This window comes from Gadus macrocephalus, chromosome 20 (genome assembly GCF_031168955.1).
Source record: "Gadus macrocephalus chromosome 20, ASM3116895v1".
Taxonomy (NCBI): Eukaryota; Metazoa; Chordata; class Actinopteri; order Gadiformes; family Gadidae; genus Gadus; species Gadus macrocephalus.
Window position 1 is genome coordinate 19611418 of NC_082401.1, and position 25298 is coordinate 19636715.

The 25298-nt window shown below is 41.2% G+C and overlaps 1 protein-coding gene across 6 annotated transcripts; it reads right to left on the minus strand.

Annotated features, from left to right (window-relative positions):
• Window positions 1–2520: 2520 nt before the first annotated feature.
• LOC132448655 (protein mono-ADP-ribosyltransferase PARP14-like) lies at window positions 2521–25295 on the minus strand. 6 transcript variants are annotated; one of them, XM_060040114.1, is made up of 25 exons: window positions 25000–25295; window positions 19248–19351; window positions 14498–14519; window positions 14257–14421; window positions 13580–13816; window positions 13077–13313; window positions 10284–12343; window positions 10022–10130; window positions 9759–9923; window positions 9494–9661; window positions 9188–9378; window positions 9021–9057; window positions 8675–8779; window positions 8485–8547; window positions 8078–8254; window positions 7394–7566; window positions 7186–7246; window positions 6724–6843; window positions 6461–6523; window positions 6126–6302; window positions 5639–5794; window positions 4753–5382; window positions 3663–3826; window positions 3352–3526; window positions 2521–3222 (listed from the first exon to the last, which is right to left on the minus strand). In XM_060040114.1, exons 1-25 carry the CDS (start codon window positions 25172–25174, stop codon window positions 2927–2929), a joined length of 6030 nt encoding a protein of 2009 aa, XP_059896097.1. In that variant the 5' UTR covers window positions 25175–25295; the 3' UTR covers window positions 2521–2926. The 6 variants fall into 6 exon arrangements, with proteins under 6 accessions (XP_059896097.1, XP_059896096.1, XP_059896098.1 ...); XM_060040113.1 differs by having other exon boundaries at window positions 5597–5794; XM_060040115.1 differs by lacking the exon at window positions 5639–5794.
• Between the last annotated feature and the right edge of the window lie 3 nt (window positions 25296–25298).

A 25298-nucleotide genomic window follows, 5' to 3' on the forward strand; every position in this document is an offset into this window, starting at 1 on the left:
TAGATGACTTTTTTGTGCTCATGCCGCCCCCAATCGAGCCAATCACTACATTTATGTTCTAAAATAAATAAATGAACAGCACTGAACACATCTGCAGTGGAAGGTGAGTTTTTGACAATACAAGCTGATATTAAGCTTAAAGGGGTAGTTGGGACATCGGACCTCCTTTCCAAGTGAGCCAGTGTGTTATTTATCATTGGAGACCGTTTTCTACACGTTTATTTCAGTCGTTCTAGTTGCAGAGATCGCTGGTGCTAGGCAATGGCTCACTTGGAAAAGAGGTCCGATGTGCACAATTCCGAACTGCCCCTTTAAGTCCAGGGCTCATGGACAATTTGGGAACTTACTCACATAGGAAAAGTATCCATACATGAGGAATCATGCTATCTCCTTGACTGCATTATTTGGCTCTACTTGCCAGTCAGCCTTTTTCCCACATGATCATTAGTAAGTCCAAATACCATTCCACCATCACTGATGCTCATTTGGAAGCCTGCTTGAGCCTATAGCTTCCAGCTGCTACTGTCCGGACTATGCAACCCTGGCAGACTCAATTAGGTGCAAAAGTCATCAGAGTATGTACTCAGTATATAAATAAATGAATGGAAGATGATCGGCCATATCATGAGGCAAAATTTAGAAAGTGATGGCAGTGTGGCAATGACGTGGGCACCGGAAGGGAAAAGAAGGAGAGGAAGACCTTGGACATTGTGGAGAAGGGCCGTGGAGAAAGAGAGGAGGCAATGGTGGCTTGGGCTCATGGGAAGAGGTGCGAGATGCAGCAGTGGACCGAGAGAAATGGAAAGGTTCTGAAAAGGCCCTATGTGCCACGAGGCACTTGGAAGACAGGTAACAGGTATACATGTTTAGCATTTAATAGCATAAGCTTTAATGTAGGTGGATCATTTTGACCTGGTCATTTTGAAAGTAGCTCACAACCGAAAAAATGTGGGCACCCGAGCTGGGGAAAGCATTTTCCCTAGCAAAGGCCAGTAAACAGCATTTCTAATTTGATTGCTGTTATATTAATGTTCCAAATATCATTATGTAGCACCATTAAGGGTTTTGATGAGCACTGGAGTTGTAATATGGGTTTAATTACGTAAGGTAACTATTCAAAAGTACTCACTTACTATAACTAATTTGAGATAATTAATATCAAGTAACTTCACACCTGTAGGTGTGCATTTTATACTATGTTTAGATCTATTTTTTAAATTGTATTTTCTATATTTGTATTAATATACTGTAGTGCTAACAAATGAATGTGGAAACTGACTCTTTTTCAGTGGAGGGCAATATTCAATGTCTTTTGATGTGAGTACATAGCAGCATTTGCCCTAGCCATGGCTAGGGCATAGCAGCATTTGCCCCATAGCAGCATTTGCCCTAGCCATGGCATTTAAAACAGTAATTGCAAAGTAAATGCTTTATAAATGGATGAACACTGACCTTAATACTGTTTTGGTCCGTTATTTATAACTTATTACACGGCTCTCCTCAATGCTGTGGATCGTTCCGTTCACTTGCATGGGCCTTCCCGACTTCCGGCAGTGAATTATTTTTCGATAATTGACCGTTGCTAAGCATATAATGACCGCTGTCAAGGAAAATTCATTTTTTACCTCTGATTCACGTCTTTGGTATCACTCCACGAGTAGTCCGGTAACTTATCAATCCCAGCGTATTCGGTTGCTTAGCGACGTCAACGTCTTATGCAGACTATTTCTCTGCGGATCAACCATACGAATGGTAATTGCAAAAAGACACACTGTGTGAAGTTATTTTTTAGTTTTGGCAAGTAGCCATGTAATAAGCGGGATATTGTGTAGAGCGCTTCTGGGCGAGGCAAGACACCTCTGCTTCGCGTCGGTGTCCTGTGTGCCCTGTCGGGGCTTAATTTTCCCGATAATGACTGGCGTTCTATACATTATCCCTTACATAATGGGGATGAACGTTGCTTTGAGGGGCGCCCAACAGACTCTCAAATTGCCACGTCGATGACAACACTATATACACTATATGAAACACTAAATGATTTTCACCCCTTTGGAGAGATCTTGTCCTCATCTCTAAAAACCGCATCATGTCAGAAAGGGAAATCCTGGTTGCTCAGTGGTAAACGAAGGAGCCAGTGGTTGCAGCAATCGACGACTTGACTACTGAGGGCGCGGTAAAGGTTTCCATAGTAACAGCGAATTCCACCAATCAAAGACGCTGTGTTACATTTTAGGATTTTGGGTAGCGTAGTGCTTTTAAATTACATTGCGAATGACGTCAAAATAAACTAAACGGTTTGGGTTCACTAGCTCCTTAAGTTTCCTTGAGGTTAATTATTCATTATTTATCAACAAACTTTTGTCCTCATACATTTTGATCATACAATTTGAGCATTTACACCACACACATTTTTATAGGTTGATTTGAGGTGATTTTTTATATTCATATATAGCTCATTATATTTCAAGAACGACGCATTTATGGTTAAATGCATTATTTGGACATTCTTTAGATATGATCCCAGGTGCACCATGATTTATTGCAAAAGTTTTTCGCAGAAAAAAAAATATATATTATAATAAATGTGGCTAATTGTGATTTAACTCGCTATATATATTGACCTTGGATTGTTTCACATTAAAACAACAGGATCAACACATTCCTTTTAAATAAGAGTTTCTGATAGTCAACAGAACAAATTCAGTAGGACAGTCTTTTTAAATAATTTAAATTATCAATTGGATTATATAAAAGGGAGAATATATAAAAAAATATTGACAAAGCAATCCCTGAAAAAATAATTCTCCCATGATTGTTTTACTTATCTAAAATCTGAAAAGAGAAGAGCTTGAATATGGCAGTCCATTTGAATGATATTTGAGTAATTATACAAATCCTTTAAAAGAATGCGTGGTGGAGTGCAGCTTCAAGAAGCCTTGAAGCTGATGAGGTAATCGGGGTATGCCCCTGCATCGCAGAACACCACATAAATGAAGGGGCTCTGGACGTTATCTACTGCACAGTCGTGGAGGCCGGAGTAGGGGTTATTGGGGTCCAGGGGGGCCGGCTCCACCATGCCAGGAGTCCCCAGGCAGGGCTTCCCCACCAGCACCCGAGCCTGGTACATGTACTTCAGCCCCTGGGCGTCCGGGTTAGAGTATGTGTCGTTGCACGAGTACCAGGATTGCTTGGCAAAATAGGTTCCGTTGCCGTAAACAGTAGCTGTGGAGAATGCAAAGAAATTATAATACAAACAAAGGAACAATGATTATCTTGAGGAAAATAGAATAAATAAAAAATAGATTTACACACTTGTGTTTGTGTGTATGTGTGTGCAGATGCATCTCTCACCGTTTCTTCCACAGAAGCTTCTGTTGAAGCCATTGCTGTTGACCTTTTGGCAGATCTTAGCTGTAGTGCCGTGGTAAAGGTCCATCTCATTCTTGTTACGGGGATATTTCTTATCAAGCATCTGTTTTTTCACAGCGTATCTCTGCCATTGGTCTTTGCTCTGAATCCTCTGTATCTGTATTAATATTGTTAATATTTATATTATTAGTCACACGAGAGAAGGTGAGATAATTATATCTCCAACTGTCAATTTAATGCTTTGCGCAACTGTTTGTCTATCTACCTATTTATCTGAAATGCTTCCTCCTTACCTTGACCACTGTAAATGTTGCAGAGGTGGCACTATTGGGATCTTTGGATGTTTGCAGGAAATTTGCCTGAACCCGTTTGTACTGTTCAGAGCTTGGAGACAGATCCACTATGTCCAGAGTCTTGTCATCCATCCTGTCCCAATTCCTTGGTGGCTCTATGACAGCTAAGACATGACACATTCAAGACACATGTTAATGCTTTGCTATCGCATGTTTTGTAAGCCCAACATCTTAAGGGGTTAGCACACCTCATGCGGAAAAGTAATATGGTATTACTCAGCCTAAGTAATGGCGCGTTTCCACTGCAGGGTGCGGAACGGATCGGATCGCAAAGGTGCGGATCAGGTACCGTTTCCACCGCCAAAAGTGGGCGTGACCGGGACTTAGCCGTACCCGTTTTGGCCTCGTTTTCAGGACTCCTCCGTTGGGGTACTGAAAACGAGACGAGACGCCTGAAAGGGTCCCGGGAAATTCTAGCTACACACCCCCTCCGTTGATTGGTCGACAGAATCATCACTTCCGTTTGACACGGGGATAAAGACAAACAAACAGTAGCCTTGAGGTATTATTCTTTACAATTAACATGTCGCGTAAAACGCTTGCTTGGGCGAACAAGGAGGTGGAGACGTTCGTCTGCATTCTTGGGGAGGAAGACGTTGTTTACGATGTTTACGTAGCTGCCGCGGCGATCGACATCCGGCCTACTACAAAGGGTACTGTCGGCAGTGGAAACGCTCGGGACTGAGCCCAGCTCGGAACTGAGCTGGGCTATACCGCCCCCTCCCTACCGCACCTTTGCGATCCGATCCGTTCCGCACCCTGCAGTGGAAACGCGGCATAAGATGTCCTAAGAAATGGCACAATTGTGGACCAAACAAACAAACTTGTACCTCGCTAAACTTATTTTAATCTCTACAGATGACGCCGATGCAAACATTGTGTGTGATGAGTCAGAAAAGTAAGTTGGGTGCGACTTATTTTCTTCTGATGCCCCTGTCTCCTTGGAGACCCAAGGAGTTAATGCAATTAATGCAACCAACCGTCAGTGACCAAACAATAATAAAATAAACTTTATTATAAGGGACTGTACCTATTTCAGAACCAGCCTTGAGGGTCCTCTTTATTCTAGCGATGGTTCCATTCCTGCCGGTCCGCTCCATCTTGTCCAGGTTCACAGTGTAGGTCTGGTTCTGCAGGGTGTAGCTGATGCTCGGCACTTTCTTATGCAAGGCGTGCTCAAGATCTAAACTGACAGACGGGTCCAGTTCTGCCCAGGCCTCCCTGTCGCAGACCTCCCAGCGCACCGTCTTCCACAGCCTCTTCTCTTCTTCCTGCCGGGTCGCACGCTCCTTGGCCTTTTGCAGATCCTTCTCGATCTGGAGAACCATGGTCAGGACGTCGGCCTCCTTCCCAGACATGGTCGCCTTGTCCGGGGCCGACACACTGACGCACACCTGGAGGCTCCGGCTGAGAGCCACGATGGCCTGTTTCTCTGAGGGGAGAAGGAGGGCTAGGTAGGGGGAGCTGATGTGGTGCAGCTTCCACTCTTTCGTCACCAAATCATCCACAAGTTTTTTGACGTTTGCCAGGTCACTCGAACAGCAGCCAAGAACCTCAACATTCACTTTGGGGAAGGACACATCCCCGCAGGCACCTGCCAGACACATGGAAGGCTGCTGGGTAGGGGCCACAGCTCCTCCCTGGGGGGCACTTATTTTTGCTGCAATGACAATAGAGTTTACTCATTAATGTAAGGTAAAATAATAAAGCTACATCAATTATAAGGCAATGGTATGGAATAGTATGAAGTAGAACAAGAGACCATCAATTGGTGAATCTTATATTAGATCTGCCTCTAGATTCTAGCGCAGAAAGATACAGCAGAAACCTTAACCCCCAAAGATGGATTCAGAAGTTTGGATGGATTTGTTTACCCTGTGCTGTCACTCTTTTAACCGTTGGTGTCAATATCTTACATTTCTTCAAGCTCTTCCGAAAATCCTGGAACATGTTGGTTTGGAAAATCACTATATGGACATCCTTAAGGGACGGTGTTTTGGTCATTTTTATGTGGTCTTCTACTGCAGTGACCATTGCATTGCCAACATCCACAGCACACAGTTTTCCAGCACCTGGGAAAAAGTAAGCAATCAGAAATACTAATTGTTCTAGTTACATCACTAAAGGTACAACCAAAGGAGCAATAAAATGCTAATATTCATGAACCACAAGATAGATTTTTTTCCCACAGCAGTCTGACTCAAGACTTGTCTGGACCGTATTGTACAAGTAACTTTATTCATCATTATATATTCTACATAAGTTTGATATATTGATGATTCCAGAATGTTTGTGCTTTTTATTTGTCACTCAATGACTAATAGAATTGTCAATTTAGAACACCTTTTTTTATCCTAAAGATGAATGTGAGAGATGAGCAATACTGGCAATATGTCGGCCTACCTGTGCTAAGTGCTGGAAAGGAAACCGACTGGATTTTATGGTCCTCGCACATCTTGAAGACCTTGAGCATGGAGCTGATAATGTCTTTCACCTTGGTCTGGCCCACCATGTGAATGATGTGTTTTGCTGTAAGGTTGCCAGGTTTGGTGATGACCACACCATCACCAGGTTGATTACCTTCAAATCAAAGAAGAAACACAATTGCGCATTCAAAAGCACACATTTTTTAAGAATGTATCCAACAAGTTGTGAATAGGTCTGAAAAGTAATCCCATTGAAAGCTACAATAATTTAATCAAAATAAGATACAAATGTCATTTTAATTTGTAATTTACCTAAATTGTTGCATTCATCAACCACTGCTTGTCCAGCTGCGTTGAGAATAGCTCCTGACACACCTGTAAAGAAAGAGTGAAGTACACCTTTATTTTTATTTTTAGTTCCTCTGATGTCCTGGGGTTATAGGGTTGTTAACTTGGAAAAATAATAGCATCGATAGTCTTCAGATGCTAAATTTGGTTAACCAAATGCTAACTTAGTATAGTTATAGGCCTATGATGAATATTTTGGCCAAAATGTCTGCCATTGAATTGTTTACCTGAATTTAGATTCAGGCTAGCGTTGGTACTACTGACGATAGCATCCGTTTTTTCCTTTGTTATGTCACCACAAAACAGTTTCACTTTCACCCGCCCAATGAACATTTCAGCAGTGGTCGCTAAAGTGAGGGAGAGACAGCAGACGTAAGCAATTTTGTAATCATGCAAACACTGCATATCGTAAGCCTCATAGCATAATTGCCTATGTCCAATAGATCACTTAGGCAGATAGTGATTATGGAATGTAAAAAGCACTCTGTTTGGCATAGGATATAGCCAATGAAGCACAGTGAATCAGCAGCAATAGGAGAGTAGATTTAGGTTACATATCACTATTTGGCAAAAATATGACAGACAATTATGCTATGAGATTAATAATATGTGGTTACTATAACAAGCATGTTTGAATTTATAATTTCAAGTTTTGTATTGAACAACAAAAAGTAAAATAAATGTCTGACCTCCTGAATTATCATCGTCACCGGAAGATTCATTATTGCTGTCGTCATCATCACACAGATCCTTATTGATAAACAAGGTTGGACAGCAAGTATGATAACATATTTCTTCATAATAATGCTGATGACAATTTTAATAATTACTTTCATTATTCTGATCTTCCCTGTTGACAAAGGCTGCTCATAAATATAGAATCGACAATTTACATACTTGTGTCACCTGTGTCCAGGAAAGGAGGACCTGCTGACACTCTTTCATGGCCTTGACCTGGTCAACCACTAGGAAGATCTGCTTCAGAGCACTGAATTTATGCTTTGAAAAATGGGCTTCAATGCCAGACAGCAGAGCAAAAACAGAATCTTGGAATTTCATTCCACCCCCGCCTGCAACAACAGAAGCCTTATTAGTATACTATTTTACATTACTTTAATTCAGTTAGATTAGGGCTGGGTTCAAATAACGAATCGGATCAAATCGATTGATCAAATCCAGAGATTAATTATTATTTTTATTATATAATTTTAAGTCATTTTATTGTCTTTTTGGACACTGAAGAGACAGTTGTGTGACTGCTGTACTGTGGTCATGTTAAATAAAAATGACATTAATTGAAATGCTTTGAGGACAATTCCTCATGTAAACATTGATCCTTTTAACAATGCACCAGGTTAGAGGATTCCTTATATAATTTACAGTACAGTAAAGTACTCTCTGGGAACCACTTTCATATCCATATCCAACTGAAATATCCCTTACCGATTATTTTATATTGAATTTTATGAAATAAAATAAAATAAGGACTGTATGAATCAAAATGGCATCGGTTGGGGAAATCAGTGGTGATACCCAGCCTGAATCTAGCACCAAGCCATGAAGATCTGCTGTATGAATTACCAGTTCCAATGGCAGGGAATGACACGGAGGGGATCTTTTTATCCTCACAGTGCTTCAGCACATTCTTCACACGCTCAACAGCCTGCTCCAAACTTTTCGGGCCTACTATGTGGATGATGAAGTCACACTGCAGGCTTCCTCCGCTGGTCACTCCTGCATCGTTGCCTCTCAGGGGTCCTTGGACAAGAAAAAGTGAGTCTGTCGCATTCAATCAATTGGAGTTCACAATTTAACTTATATTCTGAGGACAACGTGCTCCTTAACTAGGTACATATCATAATAAAGTTCATGCCAGTAGTTAAACTATCCTCATTGTTCAAATTTATTATATCTGTAGGAATTTCTTTATTTCTTAGAATATTTATTGCCATTTTTATGTGTATATGCTAAAAGGGGCAGATACTTACGAATTTTGACACACTCAACTTCAACTGCAGATCCAGCAGCATTCAAAATGGCCCCAGACACACCTAGTTAAGCACATTAGAATCACTTTAAGATCACTCAGAGATTTGGTCTAAGAGTTTGCATTACTGGGAAGACACCATTCAGTTCTCACACCACACAATAAAAAATAATAATGAAATTGTGACAAACCATTTTTTAAGTTTACATCCTCATTTGTACTGTTGACAATGGCTTTCACAGTTTCTGCAGTTATGTTTCCTTTCTTCAGTTCAATCAAGGCACTCTTGATCTTAACTAGAGTTGAATACAAAAGATAGTTCCTTTTAAGACACATTAGTGTCACATGTGACAAGTATGTAATATATGCTTTAAACTTTAAGCAAATTCTAGTAACCGCAAATAAATGCAATAATTGTACAAATCTATTGGTACAGATTCACTTTTAGTTGAACTTTGTGGAATCGTAAGGACTTCTACAACTGCTAGAGTTTTTCATTCAGCCTAAATGGGCATTTAAAGAAGAATAAGAAAAAACCTTGATTCAGAGGTAGTGCAACCGGTACAGCCATCATCTACAAAAGCAGTAACAAACAAAAAATACCTCAATTAAAACTAAGGGGTATACATTTATTACAAATGACAAGTGAATCAATGAACTACCATAAAAGCTAAAATACTTAAATAATAGTCAATTATTCTTACTTGTATGCCGTCCCTGAAGGTTTTACTATATCTCGGCTTGATGAAATACTTCTTTATGCTTTCATAAGTCCGGTCTTCATAGGCCACTACAAAGATCGTTTTAAGGCTGGATAAGGGAGTGCATAATATATGTTGTCTCAAGCCCTGTAGAATGGCCTTCGCAGAATCCTCAGGGAGACAGCCACCTTTTCCTATCAGAAAATTGTCATGGTGTTCAGTACAATACACCGGTTCATTTTGAAGTTTGTATATGTGGATGATGTTTTGGAACTGAGAAAGATGCTGAATATTAACATATTATTTCACCTGTGCCAATGGTAGGAACAGACACAGTGGCAGCTTGCTTGCTTTCACACAGCTGAAGAACCTGGAGTATAGATGCAGTTGTCTTTGCAGGTCCGGCAATATGAGCGATATGTTTACAGTTCAGGTTTCCACCACCCGTGAGCACAACATTGCCAACAGCCTGGGGACCTATGAAAATATGGTTAAAATGGTTATGTTGAATTTTTGTTTGAAAATTTCAGATGGACTTAAAAATGTTGTTCTAGGATCTTGCTTATAGAGTTACCATGTATTTTGCATTCATCCACCAAAGATTGTCCAGCTGCCTTAAGGATGTCCCCAGACACACCAGTGTTCAGATCTAGATTCTTGTTGCTTGAATTCACGATGACATCTACATTTTCCTTAGTGATGTCTGCCTTCTTTAAGATCACAGAGACTCTTCCAATCACTGGCATGATACAATTGAAAACATTTACAAAATAAATCTCATTGTGGTCATTAGTCCTTGAGCACTGCTCCTTTCTAACGTAGATAAAAATGCATTACCTATTGTGTTTGACACTTGCAGAGGTGGAAGGGCTACAGTTTGGGAGGCACCTGGTGAGGAAGGAATGAGTGGTATCTTGGTTTTGGTGGGATCTGTTGGATGGTAACCCTGTGTCACAAGGTAAGAAGCAGAGTTTGAAAAAGTGTCACTTGATAACATCAATCATTTTCATAATGAACATTGGACTTAGGACCAAAATTCACATTAGCAATTTGTTAAAATACAGCTTGACCCAAAAAATTAATTAAATGAACCACCTACCAAGCTTTCAAGGGCAGATTTAAATCCCTCAACTGTTTTGGGATCAGACTCAGTCAGATGAATGGTGGTCATTGATCCACAACCCAAACCAATGAAGCCACTTATTCCCTTCATTATTGCTTCACAGCTGTCTTTTACTGGACATCCAAAAGTTCCACATCCTAGTGCTGGCATGCCCAAAGAGCCACACTGGTGGTTGGCACCCTTCAAAAGACTTTGCAAGACTGCTGTCACAAGGTGTGTGGAGTTCAGATCTGAATTGCTTTTTCCCCAAACTGGGATTGCTGCATATATGAGCCTTTTGGACTTTAGAGTGCCCACAATGGTCATGATCACATCTCCCGTGACAAGACTCTGCTTCAACCTCTCAAGTCGAACGATAGCATTTTTAATCTCAGGTCCTCCATTTTTTAGAAATTGCTGTGCAACAGGATTGTTGAAGGACGTGTTGACTAGTGGACAAATTAAAACGTCTGAAGTCTGTTCGGCAATATTACCCTGAGAAAGTGTCAATGTCACACCGCCCTTAAGATAATAGCTGAACCGCTGAGGGATATTTTGTTCTGATAGTTTGAGATTGCAGCACAAGCCTTTCGCCTGCATCTTGAGTAAAGAGATATTATCTTTCAGGATCTTTGCCTCACCAGCTTTTGAGTACATGTACTTTCTGGTTGCTATTGTTTTGATGTGACTTTTCACCACATGTATGGCCTCTTTGATTTGATCACTTGTAGCTGTGACTTTGAGGCATGGAGATTGTGGAGATCGGCAGGGCAAAACGGTGACCCCCAAGGCTTTGAGCTGAGGATCCGCTGGGAGATTCATGAAAGACTCAACAAATTCAACCTCCTGCAGTGTTTTCAGAGGGATGTCTTTTGTCACTACTTTCTTGTTCTCAAGACATCCCTTAACCTTGGCAATGACAATGTCGACCACAGAACGGAATCCACATAATTTAATTTTGTCCTCTGAAAACTCAATGAGAACATTTTGAGAGTTCTGAGTAGCATCAAGTTCCTTTTTGAGTTCCGCATTAAAGGTTTTCCATTGCTCACCAAATTTTTCCTTGTTGTACTCCCCGGAAATAGAAAGAGCTTCTTGCTTGATTACCTCCTTCAGTTTATTTTCAGCCCTGACAATGTCTCCCTTCTTAGCGAGAACTGTGACAGACTCCTTGCCACAGATGACAACAGCGACAATGTTGTCAAGAGAAAAGTGATCATTTTGGAACTTCGTTAAGTCAAGGGACTGCAAAAACTGTACAAGGTTTTGGGAAGAATCAAGCTTTTTGGAAGTCAAAGTATCTTGGACTTTTTGGATTAGGGTTTCTGCCATTTCCACCTTTTCACTGAGCCCCTTAAGATGTATGGTAAAGTGTTCATTATTTTTGGATAGGTCCACATTTACCAATTCATCCCTAACAAGATCCAACGTGAGGTCTAACATTTCTTTGGAGTCGAATTGGATCTCTTTCTCTATGGTGTTTTTCACTACATGGAGCTCATCACTGGCCTTTTCCATCTTGCTCTTGATCTCCTTCACAAGTGTCTCTACTTCCTCCCATCTCCCGACAACCAATAACTCTGAGGAGCAGATTTTAAAGGAGATGAGGGCGGTAGCCACATTGACTTCGGGACAACTACCCTTAACTCTCTGCCAGACCTCAGCCTTCATTGGGATGTGCTCCACAATGTACTTCTCCAAGTGAGTCTGAACCTCTCTTCGAGCATTAGTCTCCCAGGAGGGGCCATGCCGGAAATGACCGAGGGAATACTTGTTCAATGACATCTTCAGCTCTAATTGTGGGTGTTTGGAGATAATGTTGAAGGAAACTATTGCCTGGACCCTTTGAAGCGCAGATGAGAGCTCCTCTCGAAAGATCTCATTGCGATTGATAAAACTCAGGAGGTCAGGTGTGACTGGGATGGCAATATCAGTTGAGAAATTGTCCTGGAGGTGTGTTTGTCCTGTCAAAACCCACTGGAGGTCAGGGTAGAAGAGTTGTGCAACAAGCACTTTTTCCATCACAGTGTGTTTGCGTTCAGCCACCCTCTGAGCAACTATTGAAAGGAGAGAGTTATATCAAATTATAGAAATGAACGAAAATAAACTGAATAATAAGGATAACTATGAACTTATTATAATTATCATGGTCATCCTCAACAGTTTTAAAACAATGGTTATTTTTACTGTATCAACAATGTAATCATCAGTAATGTCACTAAAGACAGTATTAGAGAGAGAGACTGTTGATCTGATCTTAAATACACTGCACTTTCAATTTTAAAAAGCCTTTTTAACTTTCAATTTAATTTTCTCTTAAATACATTGCACTTTCTATTTTACTCATTTCTTGCATGTTTTCTTTTACTTATCTATTATTTTATTGTATGACAATGTTTATATGTGAAGCACTTTGAGTCTGCCTTGTGTATGAAAAGTGCTATATAAATAAAGTTGCCTTGCCTTGCCTTGCCTATTTTCACCGTATTGTGTAATGATACGCATACTATCCATACATAAATATCTTTGTTCATCATAATAACCAGTAGTGTGAGCCTTTAAAGTAGCAATCTCTAATATTTAAGTTTTGTTGTCTTTGGCGATACCTTTGGCAATAAGCAATAATTTATCAGTGATAGATAGTTAGGGACATTTATTAACAGGAAAATCTTTGAGATTGCCATTTTAATTATTATCAATCAAAATGTACACAACCAATCGATTACACAATGTAACAGGACATACTGTAAGTTAAATGTGAAATGTGACATTTTTAAGAGTTGAGCTTACCCTTCCAGTCTTCAAAGGTAATTACAATGCTTTTGTTTTGGTTGACATGGACAAAAGACTTAATTATGTCCCCTCCACTCCTCATTTTGTCTGAGAAATACAGTGTAAGGAATTGTTCAGACATTTGACTCATGTCTCCTTGTACGATAACAGATTTGGTCAGTTCCAAATGACAGGCCTCAATCTTTTTGTTGTTAAACCTCTTGGTGAAAGTTTTTGTCATGAATTGGCACCCATCTGCAGGCACACACACATTCTTAGATTAGATATAATAGATAAACACGGAAATTATCATTGTTGTTACTCAATTTACACACTGTTACCGACTAATGAAAGCAAAGAAATGTACTTATTTTCAATCAGGTCAATTTGAGTCCATATTTATACATCGTATGCATAACGCTACTGTGTAACCAACCCAACATCACTTTATGAAATAAACAGTTGATTTGTTTTCCTTTGAGCCTTTAAGGTCTGGTCACTTTGTAGTTACTGGTACCCACCTATGTCCTCTTTGAAGGTCACCACGATGCTGTCTCCACCCACGGCCTCCCAGCTGTGCTCCGCCCGTTGGCTGCAGCTGTGGATGTACATGGAGATGGTGTCGGAGGGGCAGCAGTCGTCCAAGCCGCTGAGGACATAACGTCGACTGTCCACCAAGTCTTCTTCCTCCTTTCCTTCGTACACATCCACCGATATGCCATACTGCTGCGGATTGCTGGCACACACACTTTCCATGTCTGTGGGTTTTTTTTATGTGTGTGTGTGTGTGTGTTTGTGAGAGAGCGTGCGTGCATGCATGCATGTGTGCGTGCGAGTGTGTGTGTGTGTGTGTGTGTGTGTGTGTGTGAAACCATGTGTGTGCGTGTGTGAAAAGATAATGAAGATTCAAATTACTTGTTAGCTGATATTTACAAGCTGCTATGAAAAGTACGTATATCTATGCTGCATTATCACATTGAGTAGGTCTTTCAAACATGACTTCTATATCATGAGACTTGATAAATCAAGTATACTGATTGGATGAAGCATTGCTAGTATTTATAATCTACTTATAATTATTTGCAGTCATGTGAATTGGCATTCACATGAATGATTATCATTGATAAACCCTGTCAGTGCAGAGTGCATGATAATCCCATACTAGTATCACCTTGCTTGTTTTTAATAATTGGATTACCTGATTTATTTGACATTTGTAGGATCCATGTGTTTTTCCCATGTTTTCTAAGAATAGGATCTTTGATACACTGTTCAAAGAACATCTCGAGGGACTCCCGGCAGCGCTCACTGGTGACACGCAGTAGTGCCGCGTCTTCCTTTGCCTCGTCATAGCAGACGAAGTCTGAAAAGGTCAATATATCACATCATTTGAATCCCTTGTCAATGAAAATTTCACAGTGAGTGAAAATGGAACTTACCTTCTTCAGAAGATAACACAGGCTGTAGAAGGAGGGCACATGTTTGTTATTAAGCAGGCATGATATGATACACATGTGACACATGAAGGACCCAAGACTATGTTGTAGTCAATCTAAATCAGCTACATGTTAGAAACGGGCCTAGCTGCAGACCTCCAGGCTCAAGGCACATTCACACTACCTCCGTCCTTCGACGGATCTGATTGACTTTGCATGGGATGCTCTCGAAATGCATTGTGGCTCCATTTGTTCTGTCGGCTCCGTGGGCTGCGTCAAAAAGTTGAGAAATGTTCAACTTTTCAGGCAACGATGGATTCGTCGGCCAATCAGATCGCGTTATGCAAATATATTCAAATACACTGGCCAATGAAATCGCCTTTGTAATACAACCCGGCAAAACACATGGATGCGTCAAAAAGCCCATAACGGTATTATATATTTTGGACCTCCCCTGTCACCTGTTGTTTGTGTCATCTTTTGTATTTATATCCACACATCAACTTTGTAGCGGAAAGCGATTTGATTGGCTGCAGGCTGTACGTCAGACATGCCCTCGGTCATCCGTCGGCGTCGGAAAGTTCGCCTGAACGACACCTCATGACGCCGTTATGATTCTACTTCCGTTCGGCAACTCGGCCCCAGTTGGAATGGTTTACTAGTGGCATGAATAGGCGGAACATGAACGTTTTAGCCAATATAAAAGAATCAACCATCATATAACTAATGATTGACGTAGTAACTGTCTGCTGGCATCGACTTTGCTCAGTTTTAAACAGTTTTGTGTACTGGTAAACCAGCTCTAGATAAAGAGAAGTGTTGCCTTCCATAGAGTGGCAATTCTGTATGTGCTTCTCTCATAAATAAAAGCAAAAGTATAGTAGGTGATAGGCATCAAGGAAATAAAGGCATTCAAACTTGAAACTGATTCTACTAAGTTCTGGTTAGTTCTGAGTTTTATTGGATATAAAACCCCTGCTCTGAAGGACTTTTAGATTCCCAACCGTTTTTTTTCCGCTCAAGTGAACATGAGCGGTCGCTGTCGGGAACACGCGTAGGCTGGTTCAGACTACACGATTTCAGCCCGATTTTGCCCTGATTCGTTCGTCACAGACAAATTTGCAAGTCGTACACACGATTTTGAAAAGTCGGTGACGAGATGAGGTCTTGTAATGTGACATCCTTGCGATATGCAATGTTTTCGTCTGCGACATTCGAAAACCCCACAACGAAAGTTTGGCATGTCAGAAGTTTTTGGGGAATCGCATGATGTATCAATTGTTGACATGAGGGAACCCCGCCCCCAGTTGCGTGAGGGAACCCTACGAACAGCGGGAGCTCACGCGCAGTGTTTACCAACTGACTTCACTGCATTACACTGAGTACACATTAACTACCAAAATGAAAACGATCAATAGCAAGAAGAAGAATGCTAATAAAGAAAACAAGAGAAAATAGAACATTATGTAGATAACTTTGGTTGAAATGTGGCAGCAACGTCCCTGTATTTTCGACGTGTCCACAAGGAGTTCCACGATAGGGTGAAGGGAAACAGCCTGGCGAGAAATAGCAGACGCCCTTGACCTACCCGGTAAGTTTGGAGCCAACAGCTGTTGACGTGCTAATAGCTATCATAACCCTCAAATCGCAGTAATATCTGAGAATCGTGTAGTCTGAAACAGCCAAGTGAGCGTCATCCCTGGCGAGCCGTCTCGTTATTACCAGGAGAGTGAACACTCCTCTAGTGTGAATGCGGCGTCAGGCCCACCTCCACCGTCAAACCCATTTCCATGACTTCGGAATGTTTTTTTGCGATATGAGTGTAGAGAGTTTGTATGGGTTGGTACCATGGACATAGGCTACTATTATAGAATGGACACCGGATTCCAAAATAGTGCCCATTCATTCCTATGTAAACTGCTCAATGGCGCAGGGCAACATCAAGGAGAGATATGCTTCCGCATCATGGGAGCCTAGCCACGCCCTAGTTCATGTCGTACCGGATGCAGAAATATGGCATATGGCACATAACGGTTGTGCGCCAGAGACATACGAACGTAAGCTTACCACTTTTGTAAATGCCATACAGTACATTCGGATTGCATGATAGGAATAGATCTATTCCGATTAGAAATTGAATCGGATCAGAAGTGTCCATGTAAACGCGGCTAGTGTTGTGTGTAACGCGTTACTAGGCAGTACTTTTTCATGTAAAACCTTTGCACTGTAATAACAATATTAACGAGGTAATTATAACTTAACTTCAACACTGGACACAAAAACACTCTCTCTGGCACTCTCTGTCTATGTCTACTTTGTGACATATTGTAAAAACTATGGACCAAGTCTCGTTGGGACATCTTGATTAATCCAACTCCTATGGTCTCTCTCTTGAAGTCGTGCTGGTATTAAAAAATATTGTGAAGGTATTAAAAATTGTATTAAAAGGTAGTAGGCCTAAATTCAACTCAAGAATTTCTGTATAAACCCTGTGCAATGAGGGTTGAGGGTTTCCTTTCAGATTAAATTATACTTTGCCAGACGCCCGTTCAGATCAGTAGCTGTACATGTTGTGTACACTTGCGTTCTGTTTACCTTTGCCTCTGTCAGGGATTAACCATTGCCGCACTGGCGATTGCCTGCGTGAAATTCGGGCAACGTGACCAGCTCACTTGTCTTCGCAATTTAGTTTCTTTGTTCTTTACCTGTTAATGAGCTTCTACTGCCACCTAGAGGTAATATATTGATTTGGAGTAATGAAATTACTATTTAACTTTGACTAAATAGCAATATTTCTGAACTTTCAGGAATCACTATGAAATGTTTACAACTGCACACAGGCTGTGCCTGCACACACACTGCTCATAACCACACCTTACCTGTGAGATACTGAGGAGTCCCATTAATTGTCATTCAATACTTATGGAAGCATTCGCTGCATTTCTCTTGACAGGAAAATCGGCATGCTTCATCACAACGAGTAATACTAGTACATCTGTTATACTAGTACACAATATTCTTGGAGACGATGGAGATGCGTCCCAACGCTGGAGTGGGGCCTGAGGCTATGGGTCTGCAGCCCGACGCCTTGTACTTTAAACGCATGTCATTTAAAGGGACACTATGTAATATTTTGAGTAATTTATTACCTCAAATCAACATATTCATTCATAAATAAGTCCTCATTGGTGTAAAATGATCTCTGCCAAAAATCTCACTTATCCTCCTGAGCGAAGAATAATTAATATTAATATCAATATGGTTACATAGGACGGGTAAGCTTCATGGAGGCTTCCATTTTCTTCCGGTCTATGAGCTGCCGAGAGGGTCAAAAAGCACTACGTCGTACAGGAATTGCAAACGCGTTTTCACTCTGAGCCAGCGTGACGGTGGAACAGAGCTTAGTTTAGCGAGACGAGTTTTACCGGCAAATTTGAACATGCACCGCATTTGTTTGAAAGACCATAGTTATGCCACGCCACAGGAGAAGGAATCATCGACGCCAAAAAAACGACGATGTGTAAGCATGTATAACATGGTTTTCCATGGCAACGAGATGGGCGCTCCTATGTTTGAGCGACTTGTCATTGAAAGGCTACTTTATTACATATTTAATTTACTTTTTCATATTTTTGTCGAGTTTTAATCGTGACAATATTCTTATGACTTATGGATACTGTCAAATGCGTTGGAGGAATTCAAAAGCCATTCTTCATCAAGTTATGGAGGTTTATTCTCTGCTGGGGTCACCACGTATCCAAATCCACCGAGACGCACTTACGCTAGAGCGGACCTTCTGGAGCTTCAACTCGCTTGCCAGACAGTTGATTTATCACCCGAACAACTGGATTTCATACCAACAACTCTGATAAAGAAGACAATACGGAGGAAAAGAAGATCGAGAGGAGGAATTAGGAACAGGATAGGAGACGAGGAAATAAACTCGTTGCCGACTGGGGCGACTAACTGGCGGCGCGTACAGTCGCAGCGGCCCCACTTGAGATCTGTGAGATTGAGATTGAATGTGTGAGACGTCCTACGAACGTAGTTTATGACAGGGAAACAATATTAAACATTAGGACATTGAGAGCGAGTAACATCACTGGCATTCGCTGGCATCTGGACATACTACGCAAACACAGGATACTAACGGACACTGTGACACCGTGCCCGCAACTGCCCGGAGGAGGAAGCAGCAGAGACGGGTTGGACGTAAACAAACTGAACAGCTTCTTTCAGCTCCTACCCTCCAAGAAACGCTATCGCAGCTTAAGATGCTCCACCACCAGGCTGCGGAACAGCTTCCTACCTCAAGCTGTCAGGATGCTCAATGCACCAGCGTCCCAGATCTTCTCACTGGACTTTATTTATTATTTATTTATTATTTATTTATTTATTCATCATTGGGACGTTTGTTTGTTTGTTTGTTTGAAATGTATGTTGATCTTGATCCGTGAGAAACGCCTTCTCGTTTTGTTGTTCAATCAACAAAATGACAATAAATTTGATTTGATTTGATTTGATTTGATTTGTCCAGTTGTCCACGAACCTCATCATCACTCGAATGACTCGATGAGGTAGCCTAGTAGGTGTCATGTCACAGCTTCTTGGCACATACTGCCCACCGTAGTTTTTGGACAAGCGAGCACTATTAGTTTGAATGCAATATAAAATTGTACCACTAGATGGGAGTAATTTTTACACAGTGTCCCTTTAAACGTATCTTATCAATGTGGTGCCATTTGTGATTTACCTCTGGCTTGACATCCTGTGGCAGTGTAACGTGCAGTGTTACTACCCCCAGTGAACCTTTGAGATCAACCTGATGAGTCTTTCTCGACAAAACTTCATTTCGATCTAGGAAAAGAAAAACCAACATAATTAGAATCCAGCAAGACCAAACGTTAAAACTAGGGCTTTTCAAATTAGTGCGATAATAACACGTAAACGCAATCTTTTTAACGTGACAATAAATATTAACACATTAACGCACGTTCTCTATATATATATATATTTTTTTTACTGTGATTTTGAAAGGTTTTGCCCAAAGAATGTCAACATTCATATCAGAATTAATTTTTTTTTTTTTTGTTCCACTTAGCCTACTTTACATTAAATTATACTTGCAGTAAGTGACAGCCTGTTTACAATTCCCAAATCTGTGGTGCTACTTATTTGAATATAACTACACCTGTAACTGTTGGTATACAATCTACTAAGTAACTGCCCGTTTACAATTCCCAAATATGTGGTGTTCCGTAAGTTTAATATTCAACCCCCACACTGAGTGAGTCAATAAAACTCCCTCAATATCAGTTGGTTCCAGGGGCGGAGTGGGGCACTAAAAGCCACCGGGAAAATTCTGATCGGCCTGGCCCACCACCTGCCCACAACCGGCCAAGGGATTATAATACTAGACATTAGGGCTTTGACTTTTGCCCAAAAATAATATTCGAAATTTGTTTGTTTATTAATATTAATATTCAAATATTTATTAATAATATTTTGACCATTAAATGCCTTCAGTAAGACCTGGGCTGAATCCGAATACTTAGTACATACTATTTCTGTTCAGTGTCTACGACTTGACCGTACTACACACGCTGTACAGCTATGCGTAGAACGCCTTGCCTCGTTTCCACATACGTACATTCTCGTATGCGATCCAACCGTCTCCGACCGAAAGTCCATTCATTCCTATGTGATTCTCCGTAATGTCCGTTTTTCCTCCGAGACTTCTCCCCTCCGTAAAATTTCTGTCCGGTATGTCCGTAATATACGTTCAAAAAAATTAACTTTCGCCGTCGTTTTACGGAGATACAGTATGAAAGTTTTTATGTTTTTCACAAAACTTGTAGGCTAAGTACCTTGCAGGCCAAACTCCTCAGCGATCTCTTTCCAAGCCTGTTGGTTTTGTTTTTATCTCTGTATATGTCGATCCTCATGTTCCAAAGTACCGGTCTCCTATCCGCTTATCCGGGGTCGGGTCGCGGGGGGAGCAGCTCATGCAGGGGGCCCCAGACTTCCCTTTCCCGGGCCACATTGACCAACTCTGACGGGGGGATCCCGAGGCGTTCCCAGGCCAGTGTTGAGATATAATCTCTCCAACTAGTCCTGGGTCTTCCCCGAGGTCTCCTCCCCACTGGACGTGCCTGAAACACCTCCCAAGGAAGGCGCCCAGTGGGCATCCTTACCAGATACCCGAACCACCTCAGCTGACTCCTTTCTAAGTAAAGGAGCAGCGGCTCTAATCCGAGTTAGGGAGACGCCAGCCACCCTTCTGAGAAAACTCATCTCGGCCGCTTGTACCCGCGATCTCGTCCTTTCGGTCATCACCCAGCCCTCATGACCATAGGTGAGGATAGGAACGAAGATCGACCGGTAGATCGAGAGCTTTGCCTTGCGGCTCAGCTCTCTTTTCGTCACAATGGTGCGGTAAAGCGAACGCAATACCGCCCCCGCTGCTCCGATTCTCCGGCCAATCTCACGCTCCATAGTACCCTCACTCGCGAACAAGACCCCGAGGTACTTGAACTCCTTCATTTCGGCACTCATTTCCTACCCGGAGTAAGCAATCCGCTGATTTCTCCTAACATCTTTTGTCCGTAAATAAATTCATGCCCGTACGTAAAACACTAGCGACTCCTTCCGTAAATTTACGGAAGCACGGACACGAAAAACATACGTATGTGGAAACGCTTCCGAACACCGCCGAAACTCCACCGGATGTTCGGAGATGACGTATCTCCTCTCAGATACCGGGAAAATTACCTTGATAAGTTACCTGTTTTCCGTCTTGTCATCGTTGCTATTCAATTAAAAATGTCTCTTTTTACTTAATTACTTACTTTACTTTTTTACTCTTTTTAATGTCTGACTACGTCACCTTCTTCGTTGCTCTGATTGGTTGTAGCGGTATCCTATTGCGTGCAGAGGGAACTTGAAAGACAACTGTCAGGGTTCCCGCGGATCCTTAAAAAGTCTTAAATTCATAAATTGAAAAATAAGGCCTTAAATAGCATTAAAAATTCTTAAATCCATCTTTCAAAAGTCTTAAAAATGTTTACACATGGTAAGTAGGATTTTATGATTGTAATTAGTCTCAAATCTAAAAAAGAATAGTTAACATTTTTTATATATATAAATTAGGGCTGTAACATATGCGTATCGAAACCGAATTCGCAACACTCAAAGCCACGAACCTGTCTCGCAGTGTGAGAAGGCAGAAGCGCAATACGACCTTTCTAACTCTCCGGTCAAATTGTCAGGTTGAAATTTTCTAATAATAGTCTGCTGACACCGCCCCCTCTTATCGATGCCGTAAGTTTGCGACGAGATGTCCTCTCTGTGATGACAGCTCTCCGTGGCTACAGAGGATTTCATTTCCCCACAGCCGTCGAAGTCCTCATATGCGATATGAACGACATTTATCCAGAGTGGGCCAAGCTGAAAAAAATTGCCTGTGTGATCCCTGTCTCTATTGTTTTGTGTGATTTGACCGGCAGTTGGTCTGCTTATAGGTCGGAATGAAGCGGCCACCGATTATTGACAGGATGGGTACTTTATTCTACCGGACTCGTTCGCTTCTTCACTAGACAAACCGCTACCGCTCGCTCTCCTCGCTCGTCCACTCACTCGCTGACGTCACTCACACACATTCTATACGGCCTGATTATGTCATTATTTAAGCTGCATAGCCTAATAAGAAGCGCCAATAGGATATTTGACTAAACCTCCAAACTAGTTTAGGGTTTTTGCTCCAACTTCAATCTTTGGTTATTTATTTATTAATTTAGCTATACTTTAATAGTATTCTTTCTGTTCAAATCTGTTCAGTGTTCCAAATGATTTGTTATTAAATGTGACATTAAGTTAATTGTTATTATGTAAGTGTTGTTGAAATAAAATGCTTTTTAAATTAAAAAAAATCGTGGGATGCATCGAACCGTGGGTCAATAATCGTGATACAAACCGAATCGTGAGTGGGTGTATCGTTACAGCCCTAATATAAATCAATAGCAGTAATGTTGCGCAATCACGAGAGCGGAACCAACAAAACATTTGTTTTACGGCCGTCGGTGCGCAAGAGGTCATTTTTGTTTCTGTCCAAAAAGCCTACTGATAATGGAAATATGTTCAAATAAAAATTTCTACGAGTGTTTATTGTGTCGTTGGTCTTAAATTTCCTTTCAAGTGGCATTAAAAAGTCTTAAAAAGTCTTAAATGTAACTTTCATTAAAGGGACACTATGTAATATTTTGAGTAATTTATTACCTCAAATCAACATATTCATTCATAAATAAGTCCTCATTGGTGTAAAATTATCTCTGCCAAAAATCTCACTTATCCTCCTGAGCGAAGAATAATTAATATTAATATCAATATGGTTACATAGGACGGGTAAGCTTCATGGAGGCTTCCATTTTCTTCCGGTCTATGAGCTGCCGAGAGGGTCAAAAAGCACTACGTCGTACAGGAATTGCAAACGCGTTTTCACTCTGAGCCAGCGTGACGGTGGAACAGAGCTTAGTTTAGCGAGACGAGTTTTACCGGCAAATTTGAACATGCACCGCATTTTTTTCAAAGACCATAGTTATGCCACGCCACAGGAGAAGGAATCATCGTCGCCAAAAAAACGACGATGTGTAAGCAAAGCATGTATAACATGGTTTTTCATGCCAACGAGATGCGGGGCGCTATGTTTGAGCGACTCGTCATTGAAAGGCTACTTTATTACATATTTAATTTACTTTTTCACATTTTTGTCGAGTTTAAATCGTGACAATATTCTTATGACTTATGGATACTGTCAAATGCGTTGGAGGAATTCAAAAGCCATTCTTCATCAAGTTATGGAGGTTTATTCTCTGCTGTGGTCACCACGTATCCAAATCCACCGAGACGCACTTATAGGCTAGAGCGGACCTTCTGGAGCTTCAACTCGCTTGCGAGACAGTTGATTTATCACCCGAACAACTGGATTTTATACCAACAACTCTGATAAAGAAGACAATACGGAGGAAAAGAAGATCGAGAGGAGGAATTAGGAACAGGATAGGAGACGAGGAAGTAAACTCGTTGCCGGGCGACTAACTGGCGGCGCGCACAGTCGCAGCGGCCCCTCTTGAGATCTGTGAGATTGAGATTGAATGTTTGAGTGTGAGACGTCCCACGACGAACGTAGTTTATGACAGGGAAACAATATTAAACATTAGGACATTGAGAGCGAGTAACATCACTGGCATTCGCTGGCATCTGGACATACTACGCAAACACAGGATACTAACGGACACTGTGACACCGTGCCCGCAACTGCCCGGAGGAGGAAGCAGCAGAGACGGGGTGGACGTAAACAAACTGAACAGCTTCTTTCAGCTCCTACCCTCCAAGAAACGCTATCGCAGCTTAAGATGCTCCACCACCAGGCTGCGGAACAGCTTCCTACCTCAAGCTGTCAGGATGCTCAATGCACCAGCGTCCCAGATCTTCTCACTGGACTTTATTTATTATTTATTTATTTATTCATCATTGGGACGTTTGTTTGTTTGTTTGTTTGAAATGTATGTTGATCTTGATCCGTGAGAAACGCCTTCTCGTTTTGTTGTTCAATCAACAAAATGACAATAAATTTGATTTGATTTGATTGGATTTTGATTTGATTCCATTAGTTACAATGTAAATTGTTGGTATTTAGAATACTGTTACATTGTTGAAATCAACGGGTTACAATGCGTTGATTAGGATGCGTGCTCAGCCGCACGCATTATGGGAATTATTGTTTTGATTATCGGTAACTCCAAGACTACCAAAGGCTATGTGAACTTTTATGTTATGACATTTTATGTAATCTGACATTAAATGACCTACTGTTATTTATCATCTGTATAGTTATTTGTCATGTTGGAAAGTCCACAACTGCTGGAGTCAAGTTCGTTGTCTGTAAGAATGCTTGGTCAATAAACCTGATCTCATTTGTCCATCTAATTTGTCCAGTTGTCCACGAACCTCATCATCACTCGAATGACTCGATGAGGTAGCCTAGTAGGTGTCATGTCACAGCTTCTTGGCACATACTGCCCACCGTAGTTTTTGGACAAGCGAGCACTATTAGTTTGAATGCAATATACAATTGTACCACTAGATGGGAGTAATTTTTACACAGTGTCCCTTTAAGCTGTAGGAACTCCCTCCCGTTCATCCCGCCCACACTGCCAGCTTCTGATATGGGTCTGGCTTGCCAGGCTGTACTGTAGTTGGCCTAAATGCTGTAAACTATAGTATTTTTCCCCTGGGTGGAGCCTTGAAGTGGTTTAAATAATGCTCAGGCCACAATAATTGTTCCACTTGATACATAATTTGATATACATAAATATTGGAAAAATATAATTGAAAAAATGTGTTTAATCGCTTGTTAACTCACCGATACTATGCGGTTAATCCTGATTCAAAATAGTAATCGTTTGACAGCCCTGGTTCAAACACATAATTTGTAGTAGGCTACCTACCTTTGTCGTCGACATAGACAAGTACAACTCTTCTTTCATCAGTCGGATCTGCACGGAGTTCTGATATCTCGCCTCCAGATCGCCTCTTGTTTTTGAAGTACAATGCCAACTTTGATTTGATTTGGTCATCCAAATCGGCAGTTAGACCCTCCAAAATAAGAGTTTTCCCTGCCATTCCTCATCGTTCAGAAAACACAGCATCGTACATTAATCTGAGCTTTGCCAATGGGTTGGAAAACCCCTTGGGTTCGCTTTCTGTTTCGTTTTCTGTTCCAGGCAATGCCTACTCTCCGCCCCCT

What these genes read in the sequence shown, in the direction of transcription:
- LOC132448655 (XM_060040113.1), bottom strand. Translation starts at nt 25,174, where the DNA reads ATGGCAGGGAAAACTCTTATTTTGGAGGGTCTAACTGCCGATTTGGAT. An exon ending in TAAAAGAGTGACAGCACAGG is followed by an intron (nt 5,383 to 5,596) that starts GTAAACAAATCC and finishes TTGTCATTGCAG; the next exon opens with CAAAAATAAGTGCCCCCCAG. An exon ending in CAAGGCTGGTTCTGAAATAG is followed by an intron (nt 3,827 to 4,752) that starts GTACAGTCCCTT and finishes GTCATGTCTTAG; the next exon opens with CTGTCATAGAGCCACCAAGG.